Source organism: Oryx dammah, unplaced genomic scaffold (assembly GCF_014754425.2).
Source record: "Oryx dammah isolate SB20612 unplaced genomic scaffold, SCBI_Odam_1.1 HiC_scaffold_14, whole genome shotgun sequence".
Classification (NCBI taxonomy): domain Eukaryota; kingdom Metazoa; phylum Chordata; class Mammalia; order Artiodactyla; family Bovidae; genus Oryx; species Oryx dammah.
The window spans coordinates 24,290,186-24,310,427 of NW_024070198.1; the positions used below are offsets into that span (position 1 = coordinate 24,290,186).

Consider the following 20,242-nt stretch of genomic DNA (forward strand, 5'->3'; position numbering starts at 1 on the left):
GGATATCAAACAATAAAAACAAACAGCATTTCATAAAAGGGGAGCAGAGGATAAAGATCTTGTTCTGAAGACTGTTAGAGCAAGTGAACATGATATCAGGCTGCCTAGTGAGACAAGAGGACGACAGAGTGAGAAAACAAAGCCATTTTAAGGAAGCCTTTAGGAGATGTTGGCATGTCAGCTTCACAGGAGAAATCCAATGTTTTCTTGGCTCTGAGTTTTATGAGGAATTTGTCTTTAGATCCTCAAATGAGTGCTGAACATGTTATAAAGTATGGGAAATAGGCATAATTGTGATGCTTCCCTATATGTGCCAGCTGTGGGTGCTGGTGGCAAGATATTTGTTAGATTATTAAGGGGTTGGAAGACTGTGTGTGAGCATGTGCACGTGTGTATATCTGTGATGGGAGAGAAAGTGCAATTTCCCTGAGTGTTATTTCACTGTGATGGTTAAAAAAAAAAAAAAACCCGAAAGAAGCCATATTAGGGTGATGTTTAAGGTACTCTCATGGATAACTTATAGCAAACAATTTATTTTCTCCAGTTGTTTGTAACAGGCTAGAAACCCAGAGGGAAAATATATTCTTCATGAGGGCTTCTTTGCTCTCCCCGCTGGGACTGGGTTAGGGCTAATCTTAGCTCCCAACCGGCTTTTCTCAGCTGCAGTAGGCATTATGCCAGCAAAGGACACAGGAGCCCTCTCTTTTAAATTCCAGATAAATATTTAACAACTCCCATCTTAGAGCAGGAAGACAAAGAATTTGGTGATATTGACGATGAAGATGAAGCAGTGATGATAATGATGGATACAGTATGAGGCATTATGGGATAGTGGGGGCTGGGTTCATGGAAGAGCTGGCATTTAAACCAAACCAGAACAGAAACTGTGGCAGAGGACAGATTACAGGGTTAAGAAAGAATAATCAAGTTCCTGGAGGTGAGGGAATGCCTGGAGTGTTGGGCACCATTCTAAAAAGTTTGGACTTCGTGGACAATAGTTGACAATCAATTTTTGAGGAGAGCAATCCGTGACATCATCTTCCTTCTGTTTAAGGGTTTATTTCCACCAACAGCATGGAGCTTGGAACTGTGCTGTCTAAAACAATAGCCATTAGTCACATGCAGTTACCGAGCACTTGAAATGTAGCTGGTCTGAGCTGGGATATGCTATAAGTATAAAATGGGACTTACCCTGTGGCTCAGCTGGTAAAGAATCCACGTGCAATGCAGGAGACCCGGGTTTGATCTTTGGGTTGGGAAGATCCTCTGGAGAAGGGAAAAAGCTACCCACTCCAGTATTCTGGCCTGGAGAATTCCATGGACTGTATAGTCCATGAGGCTGCAAATAGTTGGACATGACTGATAGACTTTCACTTTCATAAGTGTAAAATACACACTGGATTTTTGAAGACTTAGTACAAAAATATGTAAAAATACTTCAATACTTTTTCTGTTGATTATAAGTTTCAATGAAAATATTTTGGATATATTTTAGCTCATTGAAATATACCATTAACATGAATCTCATTAGTTTCTTCTTACTTTTTAAAATGAGGCTACCAGAAAATTTTAAATTACCTTTGTGGCTCACATGTTTATACTGGACGGCACAGATGTACAGTGGAGAGGTTGGCTTGGAGAAACAAAATGCTGAAGAGCAGGAAAAGACAGGAAAGTATAGCAGAGTCCTACAAGAGATGATGAAGTTCAGATCTAAGGCAGTGACCCTGGGAACAGACAGAAAAGGACAAGTAAAAAGGTTTTTTAAATAGGACTTTGCAGTGATTTTCCTGGATGTGGGGATTAAAAGAGGAAAGAGCTAAGGTTACATGTTAAATGTCTAGTCTGCATAACTGAGGTACTGGGGATGGTTTTTAGAAATTGATGTGGATGGTTTTCAATGTGGACATGCAAAAGGGAATTTGGATAGGAAGCTCACAGGAGAGGATGGAGTAGGGTTGTATATCCAGGAGTTAATGCACTGGTGATTGTTGAAGTAGCACAGAAATGGATGAGAACATGGGGCTTACTCATGGAGAGAAGGTGGAATGAGAACCAGGTGCAGAGAATTGGGGAGATGATGGAGATTGAGGCTCCACATTTAAGATGTGTAAGGAAGAAGAGAGGCTGGTAAACTTGACTAAGGTTGGTCAGAGAGAACCCAGAAGAACCTGGGTACCATGTAGACCAAGGGAGATCTTTCCAAATGGAACACATTTGCAAATGCGCGAAGCAGAGGCTGCTGGGCCCGCTGTCTCAGGGAGCCGCTGTAAGTTTATGCTGGGATAGGGCTTTGATGAGTCACCTGAAGGCAGGTGTCAGGTTGCAGAAAGTCCAGCAGAGAGAGGTTGGTGAGGAAGGAGAGACCTGCAGAGGTCTGGACACTAGAGAAGGCTGATGGGAAATGAGCAGCTGCAGCGGGAGGGGCAGCACAGCGCAGAGGGCAAGGATTGTTAGGCAAGGGGTGAAGTAGGGAGAGACAGAAGATAGGAAAGGCTGTGCTGATGAATGGAGAAGGCTAAGAGGAGGGACTGGTGCAGGAAGACACGAAAATGTTGCACCTGGAGTCTTTTATCCATTTTTCCCCAAACAAATATTTCATAGCCACATATCCACAAGTCCACCTTGAGGATGGGACCTTTCTGTGGGCTGCATCTCGGTGGGAGAGAAAGAGGAGAGACCCCAGCTTTGCTCTTGCAGACAACTGCTCTCCACGGGGGACCGCAGGGAGCTTGGACAGCCCACCTCCCCTGCGGGCCTGGGGCTTGGAAGGCCGGACCGCCCTGGGCTATGTGAGCCTCTGATCCGGCAGCCCTACCTAACAGTCCAGACGCAGCCCTTCTGCTCTGACATCTACCAGCTTTGCTCAGAGCCCAAGCAGAGGGGAGGCTTCCCGCCCCTCACCAAGCCCAGAGCTCCGGCTCCGGCTGCAGTGCCAGGCCTTCGCCGGCAGGGGCGCTGGGAACCTGCGGATTGCCGGCTCGGGTCCAGCGCCTGATTCTGAGCCCATCTCAGCCTTCAGCGCCGGAACTTTTCTTGGGGCAGCGGATCGCCGTGGTCTTTGGAAACCCATAGACTCCAAGGACCAGTCTCATTCTGAGTGGGATGTATGTGGTCATCGCTGTGGTTCTCTGGCCTAGCCTCCTCCGTTCCCAATTTCCACTTCAGCTCCTGGCGGGCGGGCGTTAAAGCAAGTTCACAAGGGGTCTGGTGGCGGCTCCTGGGAACCGCAGGTTGTCTCCATCCTTGGCAGGCTCTGATCCCAGGCGCCTCTGTCCTCCGCATCCCTCTTGACCCTCCTGTGGCTCTCTTTTGCCTCTTCTTTGCTCTCCCCTTTCTTTTTGCACCAGTATTTCGCCTTCTCTCCACCACTTTGTCACCTCCCCGCTGTCTTCTTCCGCAACCCCCTGCCCCTCCGCCCCCTTTAAACCTTTCCTTCCACCGTTCTTTCCTTCCCTCTCCTTGCAGCCCCCTCACCCCGCTTTAACCGTCTCCCACAAGAGAACAACTCTTCTGTCGATTCCAGAAAACTCTCCATCCTACTCCTTTCTTAATAGCCCCTCCTCCCGTTCCGCGCATCTAGGTCTTTTCAACCCCTAGAAATTCCCGGAGCTCCTCGAAGCAGCCGCTGCTATACTTCTTGACCCAGGGCCTGTAAACTACATCTTCAGGTTGTCTTTGGGTCTAGCTTCCTCTTTCCAGCTCACCCCGAGTCTCCCCTTTCCTTCGGTCGGGAAGAGTCCCAGCCCAGGCTGAGTTCCACGCGGCCCGGCTGTGCTTCTGCAGCTGGGGACAGTGGGGACTGATCCTGCGCGGCGCTGGCCGGGACCCTCTAATTGGCAGCCCGACACTTTGAGAGAACAACTGAGCCCTTTTAGTAATGAATCTGGGGAGATGAGGGAGCAATCTCATAATCGCAGGCGGAAAGATGGGCTCTCGTCCTCCGGGTAGGAGCAACCGGTCTGGACGACTGTCTTTCCTCAGCTCCAGCTGGGATCCTGGGAAGAAGAGCTGGCGAATCGGGGAGGAGCTGGCAACCCCCAGACCGGGCTGCCAGCGCCTCCTAGTTCTCTCCTCCAACCCTCCTGGAGGTTCTAGCAACAATCAGCTTACGTCCGCAGGCGATGGGGGCCTATGGGTGAGCGGGGTGCCTTGGAGGAGCGGGCGGTCCAGAACCGCCCGCTTTGCTCTCAATATTGCTTCTGACGACTCACAGGTTCATGGAGATGCAAACACAGCCCGTGCCTGATCCACACGTGCCCACAGCCCGAGCGCACCCCTCCCTGCCCCACACTCCATTGCTCACACTGACACGCACAAATACGCGTGCAAACGCGCACGCAGAGAGTCGCGCGCCCCCGCACACCCAGGCACCCCTGGTTTAGCCAGGTATCCCCACCCTGGGTGCCCGCCCGCCAGCCTCTGGCGCACTCCTAGCCTCCCCTCACGCACGCGCACGCACGCACTCCCCGCGCCCCCGCACCGGGCGGAGGCACTGGGTAGAAGTGGGGGTGGCGGGAAGAATAGGCTGGGGAGCCCGGAGCGGAGTCCATCCCGCGCTCGGCTTCCGCAAGCTGCCTCTGCACGAAGACTCCGGGCTCCCCTTAGGCTCCCCAAGCTGAACAGTTGGTGCTGAAAACACTTTACTCCTCCTTCTCCCGCGAGACCCCCCCCCCCCACCTTTCCCTGCGCGCCATCTCCCGCCCCCACAGCATGCCCGAAGAGTAACCCCCCTAAACGCGGCCAGAAGCGGCTCCCAACTCTTCGCCGAGACGAGGTTGGAGGCTGGGTTTCAGAGAGACTCCGGACTAGGGTCCGTCGCCAGCCTCTCCTCCTGGATTGGGGCTGCTTTACATATTTTAAAAGAGGATTTTCTTATTACCTTTGAATATTCCTTTTGACAAAATTTCTGAAGCAGCTCAGCGGGGAAGATTTTGGGGGAGTCTTATTTTAAGAAAATGAAAAAGCACCTACGGGGTATTTATTAATTTTTCTCGGGTTTTGGAATCACCCTGTGGAGGAGAGAGCCAGCGATCGAGAGCCAGAAGCGGAGAGTGGAGAGGACCAGCAAGGCGCACCAGGCCGAGCCACCTCCTTCCCGGCCGCCCCCTCCCTACTCCCCCGGCACACACTCATTTTGCTCGCTTGCCGGCGCGCGCAGCGCACACCCCCCGCGCCGGACCCGCACCTCGGCGGGCGCCACACACTTGCCAGCCCGAGCCGCGGCAGCCGCAGCGGGATGGAGGCGGCGCGCACCGAGCGCCCTGCAGGCTGGCCCCGGGCGCCCCTCGCCCGGACCGGGCTCCTGCTCCTGTCGACGTGGGTCCTGGCCGGCGCCGAGATCACTTGGGACACCACGGGCGGTCCTGGGCGCCTAGCGGCTCTGGCTTCACGGTCCCCGGCGCTGCCTCGTCTCTCACCGCTGGCAATGGCAAGCCAGTGGCCGGAGGAGCTGGCGACTGTACGGAGAGACGCCGCACTGGAGCGCCGGCCGGGACCAGAGCCGCTGCCCCAGCCAAGCAGTGGCAGCGGCAGAAAGAAGCAAGGAGAAGCCGGAGGGCTGTCTCCAGCAAGCTCGCGGTGGGGACCGGGCATCTCGACTCCTGGCAAGCCTAGCGGCGTGAGGAGGAGTCGTCGGGCGCAGCCCCCCAGTGCCCTGGAACACGGGGATGCCCGGGCTACTGTCTTAGCCGACGGTTCCAAAGGAAGCCGCCCTCTGGCCAAGGGTCTCCGGGAGGAGGTGAAGGCACCACGAACCGGGGGTTCAGCGACTGAAGAGCTCCGGTTACCCAGCACCTCGTTTGCCCTGACCGGGGACTCGGCTCACAACCAAGCCATGGTGCACTGGTCGGGACACAACAGCAGCGTGAGTATCCACCCGGCTGCGGAGCTCACAGTCTCCCGACAGCAAAGGAAAGTGGGGGGGGGGGGGGGCGTGGGCTGGGGGGGGGGCGGGCGGGAAGGAGGGGCAGATAGTTGCCCGGGGTTGAGGTGAAGGCAGGAACAGGGGGCTCCTCGACTTTTGGTCTGGTGCGTCCCGCTTTCCCCACGCCCCCAACAGGTTAGCGGAGTTTGTTTTAAGACTGTGTGCATTTGTTTACCGGAGACCCTAGGATTGGGGCTGTCTGGAGGGAAGAGGGGAACAGAGGTGCCTTATCGGGATCAGGGATCACTTTCTCGGGCACTCTGCTTGGGGAGTCAGTTGTCCTGTCAGATGTGTGTGTGAGCATGGATTCTTGGGCGGGGAAGTATCCTGATTTGGGGAAAGAACCGCTGGACAGGCTGACTGACTCCTGTGACTGCCAGGGGTTCCCCTCTCTCCTCCAACCACAGGAAAGGACCAGGAGATGGTGCCATTCGGACTACTCCTGCCCGCCCCACTTAGGATTCTGCCCTGGGCCCCAGGCACACTTTGTCCCAGTCTTAGCGGGAGGCTGGGCCAAGTTGGCCCAAGTCTGGGCCTTTCTTGATATCAGTTTTCCCCTTCAAAACCCAGGCAGCTGCCTTGCAAAGCTATAGGAGAGGCAGGGAAAAAAAGTTTAAAGTGTGAAGTGAAATTCAACACCCGTCCCGCACCCCTTGTTCTCAAGCAAGCAGAAGCACACTTAAGTCACTGAGCACAGAATCGCCCCTGCCGCTGCGTCCTGCGACTGCAAACTCGCCGGGGCTTTCTACGCGCCTCTCCACGCCTTTCTCTCGGCTGCCAGGTTACCCTGGGAAGCTGCTGTACCGACAGGTGGCGCCCTGGAATCCACTCCGGCGGCTCCAGAACCTCCGGGCGGCCGCGGGCCGGCCTTAGGGCGCAGAATACAATCTACCCCGGCAGCTGCTGCAGCCCGCAGCGCGTGCCCGGAGGGGCTCCCCACCCCGCCCCCAGTTGGCCGCCAGAGCGAGCAGTCCAGCCCAGGAACCGTGGGGGACGGCTCCGACCATTTACCCCACTCCCCTGCCTTCCTCGGGCCCCACTTCAGCCAATCCTGCAAAAACCCTTTCCTCGTCTCTGGCTCATAGCATCAGCTCAGAACCGGGGCTCTGGGCAGAAACTGGAGGATGGTGGATGTCCCTACCTGCAGCTTTGGGGAACTCACTCGATGGGAAAGCACCGCCTCCACTCCCTTTGTATTTCTCATGACTGACATTAAAGGTTTCCCTAGGAAATCATCGCCTTATTTTAACAGCGCCTGGGGGGTGTCGCAGGGGTGACTTGTGAGTAACAGGAAAGCGAGGAGAGGAGCTTAGAGAGGGGCTCATCAGCAATACTGAGCACAGATTTCCTGGTTCTTATAGACATACAGCACCGAGCAGGCAGCCCAGCCGGGGTTGGAAGCATTTGGGCAGAGCAGCTCCTCTGCAGCGTGGTGGTGGCTGCATCTCAGTGAGGGACCCGCACAGCTTCAGAGTGGTCAGCTCTGGGCTTAGGGGGTGGACATGTACCAGGGATGGGTGATCGAGGACTTGCAGGTGCTGGGAGGATTGTGTATGTGTGTGGCCGGGGGAGGTGGAGAGAGAGACAGGGTGACATGTAATTCTCTGACAGCAGGGTTTGTGACTCTCAACTTTTCTTGGTTTGAGAATGAGCAATCGCGTGTATGTGTATTATTTGTTCGTGTTCTTACTCAGTGAGGAGGATGGACTGGATGTGTGGAAGCAAATGTATCCCTAGGAGGAGGGGGAGGTGGAGGTGATGTCCTTCGATTTTAGCTTGCCACACTGGGATGATATAAATTCACTCTGCCGAAAGAGTTCTCTTATGTTTCTGCTTTTAAGGATCATTTTTGTGTGTTGACAAATTCCCTGAAGATGGGATGTTAGAGCATGCTCTCTGCAGATAGTAGTTACATGTGCATGGCCTTCTCTGACCATCTTCAAGGCAGTTGTACAGCAGAGGAAGTGAGGGGGCAAGTCTAGCCCTATACCCTCCTGGGAAATGGCTCTCCGGTTAAAAAGGCGGACCCAAAGGGCCTGAGGAGTGGACCAGTTGCCCTTGGAGTTCTTGGTGACAGCGATAAGATTTGGGCAGTCCAGGAATAGCCCCCCTCGGGGGTTCACTGGTTGTGCTCCTGGCCAGACTTACTGTCTGAGCAAAGGATATTATGGCAGCACAGGTGAGTGTGGGGACCCCATGTGTCCACTCTCTCTGCTCCAGAGAGGGCCTGCCTCTTTAGACCGTGCTGCACAGGCACTTCCAGTGGACAAGGCTTCCTCAAGGGTCAGTCTGTTTTGCCCTGAGGAAGATGAGCAAGCAAGCTAACCCAGCCCTGCCTCTGGGAGACTTTAAGGAAACAACCCCTGGCTGGGGGGAGTAGCTAGAAAACCAGTTTCTGCAACGTTACCCAGTTTCTTTCTTTCTTTCTTTTTTTAAAATCTAATCAATTTCTTTCTCCTCTCCTCCTTTCCTGAGGTCAGCAAAATAAGGTGCTGTTAGAAAAAAAAAAAAGCCAGGGTAAGGATTGATGGAGAGGATGTTCCTTCTGGAAGGTCCCTTTATCATTGGTTGGAGAAGTCCTCAAGGCAGAGAACATGGATCCTTGTTTCAAGCTCTTTTGGCATGAAAAGAAAATTCCATCTTCCCTTCTGACTTGAGTGTTAACTATGTACTTCTCCAGGAAGGCCACCAGTTAACACATTGTGGGGCTTGCTGCTCTCCCTCAACTGCCTCTGGTGGACCACATTCCTCCTGTGAGTTCCTTCTGGAGGAGAGTTTCCAGTTACTCCATATATCTGAAAAGTGAACTCTCCTCTGGCCATTTGTGGTCAGGCATGAGGAGATGGGGCTTCCCAGGTGGCTCAATGAGTAAGGAATCCACCTGCAATACAGGAGACGCAGGAGATGTGGGTTCAGTCCTTGGGTTAAGAAGGTCCCCTGGAGGAGGGCATGGCAACCCACTCCAATATCCTTGCCTGGAAAATCCCATGGACAGAGGAGCCTGGTGGGCTACAGTCCACAGGGTTGCAGAGAGTCAGACAAGACTGCAGCAACTGAGCACATATGCACGCACATGAGGAGATGGGTATGCAAGTGAAGGGTCTCCACCCCCTTCCCCACGTGCCCAGCATGTGCCCAGGGGTTGAGAGTCTCATTCCAGGCTTGAATCACATATTCACTTTGGTCCCAGGAGGGGCTGGCATGACTTGGTGGGCAACAGAGGAAGTGCCCAGCAGGTTTGAGTCAGGAGGAGATGGAGTCTGGGTTCCCCTCTGGCCTTTCTTGCCCTGCCAGGTATTTCGGGGGGAGAGGAGAGTGAGCTTGGGCTTGAAGCCTGTACTCTGGAAGAGCGATTTGCCTTTCTCTTTGGTTGTCTCCAGCTGGGATTCTGGTGATTAATGGGCTAGAAAGTGTTTCACAAACGCCCAGAGGGAGTCCAGACCCTGGGGCTTACAGGGATACAGAAAATCACATCAGCCTGCTCTTCTCTTTTGAAAGAAGAAATACGCCTTCCTGCTTGGTTAGTGAGTTGGCAAATGACTCTGGAGAGAGGGGGGCTGTGAAGACAGCAGCCCCCTTTCCAGGCCCCCTGAGCATTATAAAGCCGTGATGGGGGAATCCCTCGTTTGTTCACGGCGCTGGGATGAGTGTGCTGCCTCCTCCCTTAGACTGATCCTCAAGCCTTTCCGGCGGCTCACTCAGTGTGCTGCCCTGCGGTGTGTCTGGTTGGGATGCCTTGCCAGATAGTCTTTAATTCTTGTGCCCAACACTGCACCTTGGTGAAGAGAAATGGGAAGATGCTGATAACTCGAGGTCCCTATCATGCCCCGAGCACACCAGCAGGTGGAACACCCAGATATTCCCAGGCATGGTTTCATGCTCTTAACTAATGCAGCTGGACAACGCTCTAAAATATTTACTCCTAATGTGCAAAATAGTGACAGATTTGATCAGATTAATTGTGTCTCACTCACTGGAGCATCTAACTGTGGCTCCCAAACAGATTTTTCAAATAGCTTTTGGCTGGGATGTCTAGCCTTCTCGTCCCCGCTCACCATACCCGTGTCACAATATCTTAATGCATTTTGTCTTCTCAGAGGCTTAATAAAGAAGCCTGCCACTGGAGCCATTCTTCAGGGGTTTGCCAAAAAGAATCTGTTTTTAATTAATGTTACAAGGGAAGCCATCTCAGTGGAGACAGAGCTGGGAAATGCAGTGGGACAGAGCAGCACTAATTGCTCGCAGGCACTCACCGTCAGCCTGGGGGTGGGAGGCGGGGAGAGGGGTGGCCACACACAGGCTGTTTGTCTGCTCTGCATTTACTCTGATGGCCCAGTTGGTTGGTTACAGGGCGTGATTTGCTTCCCAGATCCTGCAGTGATTTCCAAGGTGAGCAGAAGTTGCAAACTCCTTAATTGGGAGGCCTGATTTAATGATTGCAGAAATGCAGCGGTTGGAACTCGCTTTGTAGTTGGCAGAGAAGGCACACAGGAAGTGGCTTCTCTGATTGTGTTGGATTGAAGGGGAGGGGATGGTGGCAAGAAGGCTCAGAGGGCCAAAGGGAGAATTGCTTCTTCCTTGGACTGGGTAAATCTCTTACTGTAACTGGGGGAACTTTGGAACTGGATGCTCTGTGGGCCCTGAATCATCCTACAGGGCGCAGAGAAGTGTGACAGAGCTGGATGCTGAAATAGGAGGTTGTGTCCGAAGGGTTTATCCAAGGCCAGGTACTCCAGGGCCTGGGGGCTTGATTTAACTATTGATTTTCTGCTTCCTTTGACCTCTTGGCTCACTTGAAGTGTTAGTTGCTCAGTCATGTCTGACTCTTTGTGATCCCATGGACTGTAGCCCACCAGGCTCCTCCATCCTTGGAATTTTCCAAACAAGATTACTGGATTGGGTTGCCATTTTCTTCTCCAGGGCATCTTCCCCATGCAGGGGCTGAATCCGGGTCTCCCGTGTTGCAGGCAGACTTTACCATCTGAGCCACCAGGGAAGCTCCTGGCTGGCTTGAGACACTTCCCTATGAGAAGATGTCAGAGGATTAGTTTGCAGGAAGTTTGCGGGGAAAGAGGTCTTGTGAAGTTGGAAAGTGTAGCATGCTTGTGCCTGGTGGGCCACTTTGGGTAAGTATCACTGGTACTGTGGGATAGATGGCCTTCAGCTAACCTTGGTTATTCCTCTGGGTGGTGGGTTACTGAAAGGTCTGGATGCTGCTCTGACTTTGTAGGTAGAGAGTGGAGACAAGAGAGCTCTGCCTTGTGTGCAGTAGAGAAACGCAACTGGGTTTGATTAAGTCAGTGACTGACTGAGTCCCAAGTCTCACTGAGCAGAGGCTAGGAAGGAATTAGAAATCCTTGTCCCTTGGGATAGCAATAATTTTCTCAGGTTGTTCATAACTTGACAGCTGCTGTAACCAGGAGCGTTTCATCCAGTAGGTCTCCATTCTAGCTTGAGAGCCTTTAGCTTCTTGAATTTGAATTTAAAGTCCTTTAGCCTGGCATTCAAGTCCGCTCACTGCGTATGTCCTGGGCCTGCTTCTTCAGCTCTGCATTTGACTGTTCCCTGATAGACCCCTTGACTCTAGCCAAGGCAGCCCCTTCATTGTCCCCATCCCTTTCTTCACTCCCAGCCTTTGCTCTTGAGGTCTTCTCCACTCAGGATACCCCTCTTCCTCTATGGAGACACACACATTCCTTATGGTTCAGTTTAAGATCCAAACATGATTCTCTTTAGAACCCTTCCTAGCAGCATTTATCTTCCTGTTTATAGAATTTACAGAGTGTACCACACTCTTGATTATACTTAGGTTATCACTTGGTTGTTTTATGAGTGTTTCGAAGGTGAGGGATGAGGGCTAAAATACTTGCTACAGCACCCCACGTCCCACACCTCCTGTGAGTTCTGCTTTTCTCATGTGGTCTTTGTGACATGTGGTCCAGTGCTTGGCACATAGCTCAGTCTGCACTTGCTGAACTGAGCCTGGGAACTGGATGGTGCCCTAGCTGATCCGGGAGGACAGCTGACACTGTTTCTTAACAGCGCTGAGTTTACGCCCTTGGTTTATTGTTTTATGTATGACTTTTAACAGAAGATGTAGAGACCTCTCTACCCCACTTAATGAGAGGATGGAAATAGGTACTCGTCAACCATCCTGGCTTTTTCCTTATGTACTTGAGAGATCAGATGGACTCACATAAGATATTCAACCATTTGCCTAGTGTTCACTGGGTGTGTAGCACGGTTCTGGGGACTGTGGGGTTGGTGGGACTGTGATGGAGAGACAGAAGGATAAGACGGCATTTGCCTCACGGTCCTTCTAATATGCTTTGGGTATGAGGCTGCTCTTCTGTAAAGTTTAATAACACATGACAATAAGACAGTAGAATTTACAGATGCCACGGGGTGATGTGTGATTATTTGCCAAGTTATCGTTTCAGGCTGTGAGCTCAGAGGAGGAGGGTCACTGTGGGAGATGCTGTGGGTGCCTTAGACCAACAGGATGTCAAGGCTGGCTGTGCTGTTGGGAACAGTCTTCATCACATCATTCAGCAGAGAGATGAAGGGTATGAGGCTCAGACAGAAGCATGGCAGCCTACAGTGTGGACTCTCTCTTGGTCTTTCTTTCTATAGCTGTCTGCACACTCCTGCTTCTCTCTTTTTTTTTGCTTTTACAGACCATTTTCTGTTATATTCACTCAAGTGAGGTAGGGTGCTGCCCATTTTATAGGTCAGATAGAGTGAGGCATAGGATGAGTACACACAAGGCTAGCTGGAGAGACTGAGGAATAGATTCCTCCCTCTTGCTCCCTGGCTGTATCCTGTGGCCACCCTGCCTACGCACCGCAGTGACTGCAGACAGTAGAGACCAGCTCCTTACTGGGAAGTCTGTGTCTTACTAACCATTGTTAATGGGGACCTCTTGTGAGACACCTCGTCATTTGAGTTAGTGAGTGAACCAAGTCTGGTTGCATCACCAGGAACATTTTGCTCGTTTGTTTTGATCAGTGTAGTTTGGATTTAATTATTTATGGAGATGCTGTTCTTTATAGTATGCTGATAAATGTGCTATAGTAAATTTCCAAAAAGTAATGAAGTCTGAGAACTTCAGGATTGCACAAGTAGCTTCCTGGTATGAACTCCTTGCTGGGAGGCAGAGGAAACCATCCCTACTAGGTTGGGGTGAGAGGACCCGGAGCACAGTAGGGCCAGCCATTCAGGGCTGTTGGTGACCAAATCTGTGCCTGTCGCTAAGCAGGGGCCTGGTACTTGACCTGTGCTGGAAGAAACCTACCTTAGGGGAAAAGCTGACCATTGTTATATAGGATCATCAAGGCTCCTGTTAGGTTGTAGGTTATTTAGCCTGGATATGACTGTGTGACTTGTGTGAATGCATACTTGAGAGTTTTCATCATGAATGCAATCAGGACTGTACTTTTCAGTATATACTAGGAATAGAGGTAAACTAGCTAAGAGTCGGACCCGACTGAGCGACTTCACTTTCGCTTTTCACTTTCATGCATTGGAGAAGGAAATGGCAATCCATTCCAGTACTCTTGCCTGGAGAATCTCAGGGATGGCAGAGCCTGATGGGCTGCCGTCTATGGGTTTGCACAGAGTCGGACACGATTGAAGTGACTTAGCAGCAGCAGCAAGAAACACAGCCATATAGGAAACAGGAGCATAAGTTCTGAAGCCAGATGCCTAGCTTTGAATCCTGTCTTTGTTTCTCTCTCTTTCTTGGGTTAAGTTTAACTTACTCTTTTTAAAAATTAGTATAAAGTTGCTGTACAGTATTATATAAGTTTCATGTATACAGTATAGTGATTCACAATTTTTAAAGGTTATTTTCCATTTATAGTTATTATAAAATATTGGATATCTTCCCTGTGTTGTATAGTATATCCTTATAGCTTATTTTATATCTAATAGCTTGTCTCTCTTACTCCCCTACCCCTATCTTCCTCCTCCCCACTTCCCTCTCCTTATTGGTAGCCACTCGTTTGCTCTCTGTATCTGTGAGTCTGGTTCTTTTTTGTTAGAGTTACTAGTTTGTTATCTATTTTTATTTTTTGTTATATATTTTAAAATCCTACATATAAGTGATATCATGCACTCTTAGTCTTTCTCTGACTTGTTTCGTTTAGCATAATGCCCTCTATGTCTGCCCATGTTGCTGCAAACTTTCACTCTTTTTTATGGCTGAGTAGTATTCCATTGTGTATATACATATACAGACACACACCACCATCACATTTTCTTTATCCATTCATCTGCTGGTGAACATTTAGGTTGCTTCCACTTCTTAGCAATTGTAAATAATGCTGCTATGGACATTGGAGTGCATGTATCTTTTTGAATTAATTTTTTGTTTGGTTTTTGATATATGCCTGCGAGTGGAATTGTTGGGTCAGAAGACGGTTCTGTTTTCAGTTTTTTGAGAAACCTCTGTGTTGTTTTACGGAGCAGCTGTACCAATTTGCATTCCCACCAGAAGTGTAAGAGGAACCCCTTTTCTTCACATATTGGCAACACCTACTTCTATTCTTTTTGATGATGGGCCTTCTGATAGGTGCGAGGTGATATCTCAACGTGGTTTTGATTTGCATTTCCCTGATGATTAGTGGTGTTGAGCATCTTTTCATGTGTCCATTAGCCGTCTGTCTGTCTGTCTTCTTTGAAGAAATGTCTGTTCAGTTCTGCCCATTTTTAAGTTGGGCTGTCTACCTCTGTCTCTTAATAGCTATGTGACGTTAGGCAAGTTGTCACCCTCTCTTGTCTATTTGTTATATCCATAAAAGGAGTGATAAAATAGTACCTCTCATATTGGGCTGTTTTAAGAATTAAATAAGATGCTGTGCTTAGCAAAGTGTTGAAAAGAAGCACCTGACCTGTAGTTAGTCCTCCAGACATTTAATTGGTTTAATTGTTATTCTTACAGTGGATGGGGCTTCCTCTTCATTTTCAGAAGGAAACATGGAAGCAGAGAAAGGAGGTGGATGCCCAGTTTCCCAGTGAGCTGATCCCTAAGCCTCGGCTAGAACCTAGTTCTCAGTGAGGCACTTGTTTCGACTGCCAGCCATAGTCCACGTCCTGCCTCAGATAAGTCTGTGTTATCTGCCTTCTGTGTCATACTGAAGGAGACAGTGACAGAGAGAGAGAGACAGAAGTGTGACTGGCTGGGGACTTGGCTGCTTGAAGCTCATACTCAGAATTTTCTTAGAAATGATTGGGATCAGATGGGTAGGGTCAACTTAACGATTGCACTAATAGATAACTAACAAGTAGAACTTTTTTTCAGGGCTTTCATTGAGTGGAATTTTGAGAAAGGCATCCAGAAAGATGCAGAGTAGCTTCTCTTGGCTTGGGCATCCGTGATTGTACCTCACAGCTAATCATGGAAGACTTCTTGAAGGAAGTGAGTGAAACGTGTAGCTTTAAGAAAAGAGGATACAGGGCTACTGGAACTGGCAGACAAGAAGAGTCTAGAGTGCCAAAGACTCATTTCATCCAAGTCATGGGGTGGACCTTGATGCTCTGGGTTTGTTTTTCCTCTCTGTCTCCTATCTCTGCTCTGTACCTGGCAGGAGATGGGAATATCTGTGGCTGGAACTTGTTGCAGAATATCTGTAGCTTCTTTCTCAGAATTATCATATTGGCCAAACCCATGAATATTTTGTTGTGATCCACACCCATCGAGGTGCAGGCTTGAATTCCCTTTTTTGTCTGCACCCTGTGCAGCAGGAATGAGACCTGAGATCCCTACACAGACGCTAGAGGGAGTGTTGCCCTGGGAAAGAAGTGAAAATAAGTAGAATGAAGTAATAAAACAACTACTGCATGAGGAATTGTTTCAAAGGAGTGAGGAAGAGCTGTAGTAACCTTCGAGTTCATTGTGGGAGGGCTTGACCCAGAGATGAACATTTCATTAACAACCAAGGAGCTGAGTCCTGGGGAGCTGAACATTCAGTCCCTTCCTGCAGAACAAAGGGCACGGATGTTTTGTAAAATGCATCCATTCTGCAGTCCATTCAACCCATAAATGACTCAACTAAAACTCTAGATGTAAATTAATCCAGAAGAGATGCTCAGGCTTGGTTCCCCCATCTCTTCTGCATTTTCTGACTTGGTGCCCCTCACTTTCTTGTGCACGGTAGTCAGTCAATAGAAGCTTACTGAGCTGAAGGACATGAATAAATTCTTAAAGACGTAAAACTACCTGGGTAAAGAATGACCGTCTTGGGCATGGGGAAGAGTCTGATTTCTTCCTGCTGCCTCCAGGCACAGGATGTGCCCCCTTGGGGGCATCGCAGTCCTCTCTGCCTGGTTCTCAGGCCCCACACACCTGACTCAGTCCTCTCAAAGCCTTCTTGGCATTTATGGTGAGAGAGGCAGTTTTTCTTCCAGATGGTTAGAATCAGGTTAAAGATCACACTGCTGCATAAGAAATGAACTTTTTCCTTTTAAAATCTGTTCTCAGTGGGAAATGGAGAACAATTACAGAGTTGAACTTTTTTTTTTTTTTTTTTTGCAGTCACTCAAGCTGCCGTATCTGAATGTGATTACACGTATGGAGGGAGCATGTTACGATTTGGAGGCTGTGGTACTGGAGATGCAGAGAAGCTTGTGTTCTAGGCTAGTGGCAGGTAGAGGAAAGAATCTTTAGAGGCAAAAGAGTTGCTTACATCACTGTATTGTTTTCACTGTTATTTATGCTTGAAAGAAAACTTTTCACTGGAAGATTTCTCAAAACTCAGATTTTATTTTTTTTCTCCTATGAGAAGGTACCCAAGCAGCAGTGATTCCAAGTAAGTCTCTGAACCTTAGTTTCACTGGCTGTAAAATGGGGATAATCCTGAACTTGTAGGGATGCTGTGAATCTTATAGGCAATACTGTGAAGGGGGTAGTGTTAATAGGTATTACAATGGTTAAAGATGTTAGTTCTTATCACTTAGGCGGGAGATGGGGTGGATTGAATGTCTGTCCTTGTAGCAGATCTGTTGGTACCCTGCTCTCTGCACTTGCCATTAGTCTGCAGATGGGACTTACTTCTGACCACCAGGACCAGGGACTGTGTGCTGCCTGGAGCTTCGATCACACAGGCACAGGTTGGAAGCAGGGAGTTGGTTTCTATCAAGAAGTGGGGAGCAGCCACCTGATAATGACTACTGGAAGTTGGTGGATAAATACCCCAGCTCCCTTTCCCTTTGGGATGGGGTAACTCTGAAGCTTGTTTCCTACACTGTCTCCCATCACTGGGATTAAGTGCCAGATGCCCAAGGTGGTAATTTGCTTGTTTTATTGGCTACCTTCCCATTGCGCTCTGCTGTCTCTAGCTCAATCAGTATTTCCTCGGATCACCTCCCAAATAAGTTACATTTGACCCTTCGGTAATGTGGGGGTTAGAGGCATGGTTCTCCGTGCAGTTATAGATCTATGTATGACTTTACAGCTGGCCCTGTGGTATTCAAAACTCCATGTCTGTGGATTCAACCAAGCACACAGATCCTGTAGTATATGTTTACTGAGAAAAATCCAAGTATAACTGAACTCACGCTGGTAAGACCTGTATTGTTCAAGGGTCAACTGTACTTGAACTCAAGGCTTTGTTTCAGAGTATGTTTCTGGAGGCATAGGAACTAATACCTTTAGTTATTTCTGAGTGTGTTAGCCTGGGTCTTCAGTGGAGCAGAACCAATAAGATATATATCTCTCTCAAAGTAACTCTTTTTGTATATTTGTATATATATCTGAGAGATTTAAGTAAGGAGTTGGCTGATACTCTCATGGAAGATGAGAGTCCACAGCCAGCATTAGCAGCTGGAAATCCGGGAGAGCTGATCCTGTAGTTCCCATCTGCATCCATGTCTGAAGGCAGGAGGAGGCCAGTGTCCCAACTTAAAGACAGACAAGGAGAAAGATTCTCTTCTTACTCAGGCTTGTTGTTCTATTCAGGCCTAGAGGGGGTTGAATGAGGCCCGACCATGCTGGAGGGCAATCTGCTTTACTTAGTCTACCAATTCATTTGCTAAGCTCCTCCAGGAACCCCTTCAGTTCAGTTCAGTTGCTCAGTCGTGTCTGACTCTTTGTGACTCCATGAACCACAGCACGCCAGGCCTCCCTGTCCATCACCAGCTCCTGGAGTTTACTCAAACTCATGTCCATCGAGTCAGTGATGCCATCCAACCGTCTCATCCTCTGTCATCCCATTCTCCTCCCGTTTTCAATCTTTCCCAGCATCAGGGTCTTTTCAAATGAGTCCCCTTCACAGACACGTTAATCTTTTGTTGTTTTTGTTCAATTGCTCGGTCCTGTCTGACTTTTTGTGACCCCATGGACTGCAGCATGCCACACTTCCCAGTCCTTCACCATCTTCTGGAGCTTGCTCAAACTCATGTCCATTGAGTCGGTGATGCCGTCCAACCACCTCATCCTCTGTCATCCCCTTCTCTTCCTGCTTTCAGTCTTTCCCAGCATCAGGGTCTTTTCTAAGGAGTCGGCTCTTTGCATCAGGTGGCCACATATTGGTGCTTCACTTTCAGCATCAGTTCTTCTAATGAATATTCAGGGTTGATTTCCTTTAGGACTGACTGATTTGATCTGGCAGTCCAAGGGGCTCTCAAGAGTTTTCTCCAACACCACAGTTCAAAAGCATCATTCTTTGACACTCAGGCTTTTTTATGGTCCAGCTCTCACATCCATACTTGACTACTGAAAAAACCACAGATTTGACTAGATGGACTTTCAGTATATCGTTTGTCAAATATCTGGACACCCCACGGCACTGTCACATTGACACTTAAGATTATCCTCAAGTATTTCCCTTACCCTTTTAAAGTTCTACGTCCGGCCCCACCATGGTACTGACTCGGTACCGAGGGGGAGATGGAGGCACTGATCGTGGTTCTGAGAGGGTCTTCCTTCTGGGTTGGCTCCTTGCACAGGGAAGGAGCCCAGGTTATATTGAGTGGCAAGAATATGGTGTTGGGGGTTTGAGGAGGGGATGCATACCTCCAAATTAGCCTTCGCTGTCACTTCTCAGAGCTAAGGAGCCCCACCCCACCCCAGGGCATAGGCTGCTGCTGCTGCTGCTGCTGCTGCTTCTTTTCTTTTTTTTAATAACAATGTTGTGATAGTTTCAGGCGAATAGTGAAGGGACTCAGCCATACATATACCTGTATGTCATGGACTTGCTCTTCATGATATGTAGTTGTTGTTCAGTTGCTCAGTCTGACTCTGTGACCTCATGGACTATAGCCTGCCAGGCTAGTCTCCCTCATATTTGGACCCATACCTGCTGGTGCATGATCTCCGGCCTAGGAATAAGATGTGATTCTTTTTTTCTTGGACTTTGTCAAGATTTTGGCAGGAAGCAGCTGAGCTTACAGTTGGTATCTCCCCATCTGAGATATCCTTAGTGTGGGGCATCTTGAGAGTCTGGAAAGAACCCTGGCCTGGGAGTTGGGATGTGTAACTGCCTTCTGGTTCACATTTACTCTCTTCTGCAAGTCACCTGTGTTTTAGGTGTAAGAGAATGAAGACCCTTCCAGGTGTAGTAGCTTATTTATCTGTGAATAAAACAAATTTTAATGGGTACGTTAGTAAGGAAAGGGTCTAGAACTATGATTTAAAAAAAAATTGGAAGATGCTTTTTTTAAACATGTATAAATTTGGTCTTATCCAAAACAGATAGATATACTTTCATTCATTCACCCATTCAATAACTTGTTTGCTTAGTGTGATGCTAATTAAGTTACTTGCTTATTCTGGGATCTGGTTTTCTTATCTATAAATGAAAGAGTTATGCAACTCTTGATGCAGACCCATATCACCACAAGCTAGAGGTAGTAGCAGGTCAGTCATTTCTTTACGTGTGAAATGGGGACAATGCTGTTTGCTCCGCTTATGTCACAGTTAAATAACGAGCTACTGCAGCCTTTTGAAAAGAGTACTTTTCAAAGCGCTGTTAACGGAGGTACTGTGACCTCATGGTGTTAGTTCACATCACCTCTCCTTCATTCTTTGAGTAGCTGGAGGTCCTTATGCAGCAAATCTGAAACCACACATTTCTTTTGCCTTCTCCCATATCTCCCAGCACAAATGGAGCACTTTCATTAGCATGCATACCATGCTGCTAAAACAAAAACAAAAACCTTGATATTCTTATTCCAGGCATGATGTACAATTTATTTCAAGTCACATCTGATATCATAAAATTCTCAGATAGGAGTGTAATTTGATGTCTTTAAAAAAAACAGCATTTGTTCTAGGACTTGACCTGTATTGATTGCTTTATACTTTTCAGATAATATGAA

The 20,242-nt window shown here is 49.0% G+C and overlaps 1 protein-coding gene across 1 annotated transcript in view; it reads left to right on the plus strand.

The window, feature by feature from the left end:
- Window positions 1-5,239: 5,239 nt before the first annotated feature.
- The window catches only part of SORCS3 (sortilin related VPS10 domain containing receptor 3), a 632,959-nt gene continuing 617,956 nt past the window's right edge, over window positions 5,240-20,242 (plus strand). Inside the window, exon 1 of the mRNA XM_040254391.1 lies at window positions 5,240-5,866. Within this exon, the coding sequence (XP_040110325.1) occupies window positions 5,240-5,866 (627 nt within the window). The remainder of the gene's footprint in view (window positions 5,867-20,242) is intronic.